The 7,500-nt window shown below is 46.9% G+C and overlaps 1 protein-coding gene across 1 annotated transcript in view; it reads right to left on the bottom strand.

Moving 5' to 3' along the window:
* LOC130206587 (band 4.1-like protein 1) overlaps positions 1-7,500 on the bottom strand; it is a 36,359-nt gene that overhangs the window by 8,036 nt on the left and 20,823 nt on the right. The window contains exons 9-13 of the mRNA XM_056434633.1: positions 6,932-7,029; positions 4,235-4,410; positions 3,924-4,007; positions 2,495-2,587; positions 2,265-2,383 (exon numbers count right to left, since the gene is read on the bottom strand). Of these exons, the coding sequence (XP_056290608.1) occupies positions 2,265-2,383; positions 2,495-2,587; positions 3,924-4,007; positions 4,235-4,410; positions 6,932-7,029 (570 nt within the window). The remainder of the gene's footprint in view (positions 1-2,264; positions 2,384-2,494; positions 2,588-3,923; positions 4,008-4,234; positions 4,411-6,931; positions 7,030-7,500) is intronic.

The raw sequence follows: 7,500 nt of genomic DNA, 5'->3' as shown, positions 1-7,500 counted from the left end.
CATGAGAGACATGAGAGACAGGTGAGACAGGTGAGAAATGAGACAGGTGAGACATGAGAGACAGGAGAGACAGGTGAGACATGAGACAGGTGAGACATGAGACATGAGAGACAGGTGAGAGACATGAGAGACAGGTGAGACATGAGAGACATGAGAGACAGGTGAGACATGAGAGACAGGTGAGACATGAGAGACAGGTGAGACATGAGAGACAGGTGAGACAGGTGAGACATGAGAGACAGGTGAGACATGAGAGACATGAGAGACAGGGGAGACAGGTGAGACATGAGAGACAGGTGAGACATGAGAGACAGGTGAGACATGAGAGACAGGTGAGAGACAGGTGAGACATGAGAGACAGGTGAGACATGAGAGACAGGTGAGACAGGTGAGACATGAGAGACAGGTGAGACATGAGAGACAGGTGAGACATGAGAGACAGGGGAGACATGAGAGACAGGTGAGACAGGGGAGACATGAGAGACAGGTGAGACATGAGTGAGACATGAGAGACATGAGAGAGGGTGAGACATGAGAGACAGGACATGAGACAGGAGAGACATGAGACATGAGAGAGACAGGTGAGACATGAGACAGGTGAGACATGAGACAGGTGAGACAGGGAGACATGAGAGACAGGTGGGGTGAGACATGAGAGACAGGTGAGACATGAGACAGGAGACATGAGACAGGTGAGACATGAGACAGGTGAGACAGAGAGACATGAGACATGAGACAGGTGAGACATGAGAGACAGGTGAGACATGAGAGACAGGAGACAGGTGAGACATGAGGACATGGGAGACATGAGGACATGTGAGACATGAGGACATGTGAGACATGAGGGACATGAGGACATGTGAGACATGAGGACATGTGAGACATGAGGACATGTGAGACATGAGGGACATGTGAGACATGAGGACATGTGAGACATGAGAGACAGGGGAGACATGAGAGACAGGTGAGACATGAGAGACAGGTGAGACATGAGAGACAGGTGAGACAGGTGAGACATGAGACAGGTGAGACATGAGAGACATGAGAGACAGGTGAGACATGAGACAGCAGACAGGTGAGACAGGTGAGAGACAGAGACATGAAGACAGGTGAGACATGAGACAGGAGAGACAGGTGAGACATGAGAGACAGGTGAGACATGAGACGAGAGACAGGTGAGACAGGTGAGACATGAGACAGGTGAGACATGAGACAGGTGAGACATGAGACAGGTGAGACAGGTGAGACATGAGAGACAGGTGAGACATGACAGGTGACATGAGACAGACAGGAACATGAGAGACAGGGGACATGAGACAGGTGAGACATGAGAGACAGGTGAGACATGGGTGAGACATGAGACATGAGACAGGTGAGACATGAGAGACAGGTGAGACATGAGAGACATGAGACATGGTGAGACATGAGACAGGTGAGACATGAGACAGGTGAGACATGAGACAGGTGAGACATGAGAGACAGGTGAGACATGAGAGACAGGTGAGACAGGTGAGACATGAGAGACAGGTGAGACATGAGAGACAGGTGAGACATGAGAGACAGGTGAGACATGAGAGACAGGTGAGACATGAGAGACAGGTGAGACATGAGAGACAGGTGAGACATGAGAGACAGGTGAGACATGAGAGACATGAGAGACAGGTGAGACATGAGAGACAGGGGAGACATGAGAGACAGGTGAGACATGAGAGACAGGTGAGACATGAGAGACAGGTGAGACATGAGAGACAGGTGAGACATGAGAGACAGGTGAGACATGAGAGACAGGTGAGACAGGTGAGACATGAGACAGGTGAGACATGAGAGACATGAGAGACAGGTGAGACATGAGAGACATGAGAGACAGGGGAGACATGAGAGACAGGTGAGACAGGGGAGACATGAGAGACAGGTGAGACAGGTGAGACATGAGAGACAGGTGAGACATGAGAGACAGGTGAGACATGAGAGACAGGTGGACGTGAGACAGGGGAACGCAGAGAGACAGGTGGACAGGGGAACGGGTGAGACATGAGAGACATGAGACAGGTGAGACATAGAGAGACGGTGGACTTGGAGTGAGACAGGAGACGCAGAGACAGGTGAGACATGAGACAGGTGAGACGAGACAGGAGACGCCTGAGACAGGTGAGGACATGAGACATGAGAGACAGGAGACATGAGAGACAGGTGAGACAGGTGAGACATGAGAGACAGGTGAGACAGGGGAGACATGAGAGACAGGGGAGACATGAGTGTGTTACCTTGGTTTCCTGCTTCTGAGGAGAAGGAGGACTCCGCTGAGAGTTCTCTGTTGCTCTGGTCTCCTCCTCCTCCTCCTCCTCCTGCTGCTGCACCTGTTCCACCACCAGCACCTCCTCGACTTTGAGATAGGAAAGAAAGAAGCGAGGAGAGGAGATAAGGGAACAAGGAAATGAGAAGGTGTCATTTAGTGCTTCACCTGACCTCATAGCTCTGATTGGTTGATCTGTACCTGACTCCGCCCCCCTCTCAGCCATCGACCTCTCAGGCGTCTCCATGGTGATGAGGTCACTGACAGCTGTAGACGCTCCGTACAGCCCTATATCTACACACATACACACACATACACACACACATACAGTCAGACACACACACACACATACACATACACACACACACACACACACAGTCAGACACACACACACACACACAGTCAGACACACACACACACACACACACACAATGTGATGTCAACCACCAGGATGATCACCAGTTCAAAGGCACATTCAGCCAATCAGCGCTCAGGGCGCATGCAAGGCAGCCTGGGCCAATCAGCCAATCAGCATTCAGAGCCACCATGAAGCCATGACCACATGGCTAACTGTGCTAATGATGCTAATGATGCTAACTAAGAGAGTCAGACCTACTTCCTGTCGAGCCTCCAAAGGGCAGAGCTGAAGAAACACGAGATGAAACCTCGTGAAGCAACAACACTGAGATCCTCTGGTTGTATAGAAGTCTATGCTTCATGTGTTAAAGCTGCACTCTCTCTGCTGACCACCAGGGGGCGACTCCTCTGGTTGTATAGAAGTATATGCTTCATGCGTTAAAGCTGCACTCTCTCTGCTGACCACCAGGGGGCGACTCCTCTGGTTGTATAGAAGTCTATGCTTCATGTGTTAAAGCTGCACTCTCTCTGCTGACCACCAGGGGGCGACTCCTCTGGTTGTATAGAAGTCTATGCTTCATGTGTTAAAGTTGCTTTCTCTCTCCTGACCACCAGGGGGCGATTCCTCTGGTTGTATAGAAGTCTATGCTTCATGCGTTAAAGCTGCACTCTCTCTGCTGACCACCAGGGGGCGACTCCTCTGGTTGTATAGAAGTCTATGCTTCATGCGTTAAAGCTGCACTCTCTCTGCTGACCACCAGGGGGCGACTCCTCTGGTTGTATAGAAGTCTATGCTTCATGCGTTGAAGCTGCATTCTCTCTCCTGACCACCAGGGGGCGACTCCTCTGGTTGTATAGAAGTCTATGCTTCATGCGTTGAAGCTGCATTCTCTCTCCTGACCACCAGGGGGCGATTCCTCTGGTTGTATAGAGGTCTTCATGTGCTTCATGTGTTAAAGACCATCGAGCGGGGGACGCTTAGGGGCGGGGCTAAGAGGTGATGTCACTTCAAAGTGAATTGTGTCTGATCGTGTTCCTGACAGGATGGAGGTCTGACTACATGTGATGACATCACCAGAAACAGAAGAGCTGATTGGACAGGAATAGACACAGCTAATCACAGTTGTGTCTGAATGAAGCAGAGCTCATCCAGCCAATCAGGAAGCAGCATTCGCTCACGCACTGAAAGAATTGAAGCATTCAGAGCTGTGGCCAATCACAAAGCAGTACTACTACAGTACTACTACAGTACTACCACAGTGATGAGCTCTACCTGTGTGTGTACCACCGTTTGCTTTCGGGGACGTTGTAATGGCTGGAGAGCCAATCAGAGAGGAAGTGGGCGTGGTCCTCGGAGCTGAGGACCAATCAAAGCTCTGGTCACCAACTAGTACAAGAAAGAACCGACTGAACACACACGTGGACTCCTGACCCCGACGCCTGACCCAGTGGACCGGTACTGACTGGGACCAGGACTACAGTGAGAGATCAGGACTACGACGACTGGGACAAGAACTCCTACAGGGACCGGGACCACTACCGGGACCAGGACTACCTCAGTACTCGCGTGGTGGGTGTGCGTACCTCCGTCCAGGCTGCGGCTCAGGAGGGTCCTCCTGCTGATGCATCGTGGGAAGTTGGGCGCCGGCCTGGCGATCTGAGCGCTGGCCCTGCGGCTCTGGGTCTGAGTCCGGCCGCTGTAGCGGAACTTTGAGCCCAGAGAGAGGAACTTCTTTGGGGTCTCCTCCGGAGACATCAGCCTGGAGCCCGGGACACGTCACCCACCCGCTTAGACTCATGCTACATGTAGTCATGCTACATGTAATCATGCTACATGTAGTCATGCTACATTAAGTAATGCTACATTTAGTCATGCTACATGTAATCATGCTACATGTAGTCATGTTACATGTAGTCATGCTACATTAAGTAATGCTACATTTAGTCATGCTGCATTTAGTCATGCTACATTAAGTAATGCTACATTTAGTCATGCTGCATTTAGTCATGCTACATTAAGTAATGCTACATGTAGTCATGCTACATGTAATCATGCTACATTAAGTAATGCTACATTTAGTCATGCTACATGTAGTCATGCTACATGTAGTCATGTTACATGTAGTCATGCTACATTAAGTAATGCTACATTTAGTCATGCTGCATTTAGTCATGCTACATTAAGTAATGCTACATTTAGTCATGCTGCATTTAGTCATGCTACATTAAGTAATGCTACATTTAGTCATGCTGCATTTAGTCATGCTACATTAAGTAATGCTACATTTAGTCATGCTGCATTTAGTCATGCTACATTAAGTAATGCTACATTTAGTCATGCTACATTTAGTCATGCTGCATATAGTCATGCTGCATTTAGTCATGCTACATTTAGTCATGCTGCATTTAGTCATGCTACATTAAGTAATGCTACATTTAGTCATGCTGCATTTAGTCATGCTGCATATAGTCATGCTACATTTAGTCATGCTGCATTTAGTCATGCTACATTAAGTAATGCTACATTTAGTCATGCTGCATTTAGTCATGCTGCATATAGTCATGCTGCATTAGTCATGCTGCATTTAGTCATGCTACATTAAGTAATGCTACATTTAGTCATGCTGCATTTAGTCATGCTGCATAGTCATGCTGCATTTAGTCATGCTACATTAAGTAATGCTACATTTAGTCATGCTGCATTTAGTCATGCTGCATATAGTCATGCTGCATTTAGTCATGCTACATTAAGTAATGCTACATTTAGTCATGCTGCATTTAGTCATGCTACATTAAGTAATGCTACATTTAGTCATGCTGCATTTAGTCATGCTGCATTTAGTCATGTTGCATATAGTCATGCTGCATTTAGTCATGCTACATTAAGTAATGCTACATTTAGTCATGCTGCATTTAGTCATGCTGCATATAGTCATGCTGCATTTAGTCATGCTACATTAAGTAATGCTACATTTAGTCATGCTGCATTTAGTCATGCTACATTAAGTAATGCTACATTTAGTCATGCTGCATTTAGTCATGCTGCATTTAGTCATGCTGCATTTAGTCATGCTGCATTTAGTCATGCTGCATTTAGTCATGCTACATTAAGTAATGCTACATTTAGTCATGCTGCATTTAGTCATGCTGCATATAGTCATGCTGCATTTAGTCATGCTGCATATAGTCATGCTGCATTTAGTCATGCTGCATTTAGTCATGCTGCATTTAGTCATGCTACATTAAGTAATGCTGCATTTAGTCATGCTGCATTTAGTCATGCTGCATTTAGTCATGCTGCATTTAGTCATGCTGCATTTAGTCATGCTGCATTTAGTCATGCTGCATTTAGTCATGCTACATTTAGTCATGCTACATTTAGTAATGCTGCATTTAGTCATGCTGCATTTAGTCATGCTACATTTAGTCATGCTGCATTTAGTCATGCTGCATTTAGTCATGCTGCATTTAGTCATGCTGCATTGGTCATGCTACATTAAGTAATGCTACATTTAGTCATGCTGCATTTAGTCATGCTGCATATAGTCATGCTGCATTTAGTCATGCTGCATATAGTCATGCTGCATTTAGTCATGCTGCATTTAGTCATGCTGCATTTAGTCGTACATTAAGTAATGCTGCATTTGGTCATGCTGCATTTAGTCATGCTGCATATGGTCATGCTGATTTGGTCATGCTGCATTTAGGTCATGCTGCATTTAGTCATGCTGCATATGGTCATGCTGCATTTAGTCATCACTGCGCATTTAGTCATGCTGCATTTAGTCATGCTGCATATAGTCATGCTGCATTTAGTCATGCTGCATTTAGTCATGCTGCATTTAGTCATGCTGCATATAGTCATGCTGCATTTAGTCATGCTGCATTTAGTCATGCTACATTTAGTCATGCTGCATTTAGTCATGCTGCATTTAGTCATGCTGCATATAGTCATGCTGCATTTAGTCATGCTGCATTTAGTCATGCTGCATTTAGTCATGCTGCATATAGTCATGCTGCATTTAGTCATGCTGCATTTAGTCATGCTACATTTAGTCATGTTGCATCGCGTTACGTTAAGTCGTGTTACGATAAGTCGTGTTATGCTAAGTTGTGTTATGTGAAGTCAAAGCAGTACTACTACAGTACTACTACTGTTAAGTGTTGTAACGATAAGTCGTGATAAGTTAAGTCGTACTACGTTAAGTCGTGTTACGATAAGTCGTGTTACAATAAGTCGTGTAACGTGGTGTTTCTTTAAGTGACTTCATGAAGGCTCACCTGAAGAACGAGTGGTGCTCCACGCACACCTTCCACAGGCGCTTCGCTGATCGGTGGTTCAGCAGCTGGAAACCAATAGTCGACTGAAACTGATCAAACTGGAGAGAGAGACTCAAGATGGTCAGACAGAGACAGACAGACAGACAGACAGGAGACAGACAGACAGACAGGAGACAGACAGACAGAGACAGACAGACAGGAGACAGACAGACAGACAGACAGACAGGAGACAGACAGAGAGACAGACAGACTGGAGACAGACAGACTGGAGACAGACAGACAGACTGGAGACAGACTGGAGACAGACAGACTGGAGACAGACAGACAGACAGGCAGGAGACTGGAGACAGACAGACTGGAGACAGACAGACAGACAGGAGACAGACAGACTGGAGACAGACAGACGAACAGAGACAGACAGACAGACTGGAGACGAACAGACAGACAGACTGAGACAGACGAACGAACAGACAGGAGACGGGCCAGAACGACAGACGGGCAGACAGAACGAACGAACGAACTGGGGAATGAGACTGGAGACAGACTGAGACAGACAGAACTGAGAACAG

Source organism: Pseudoliparis swirei, chromosome 16 (assembly GCF_029220125.1).
Source record: "Pseudoliparis swirei isolate HS2019 ecotype Mariana Trench chromosome 16, NWPU_hadal_v1, whole genome shotgun sequence".
In the NCBI taxonomy this organism is placed as follows: domain Eukaryota; kingdom Metazoa; phylum Chordata; class Actinopteri; order Perciformes; family Liparidae; genus Pseudoliparis; species Pseudoliparis swirei.
The sequence above is the reverse complement of the archived record's forward strand: the minus strand, read 5'-3'. Positions and strand labels throughout refer to the sequence as shown.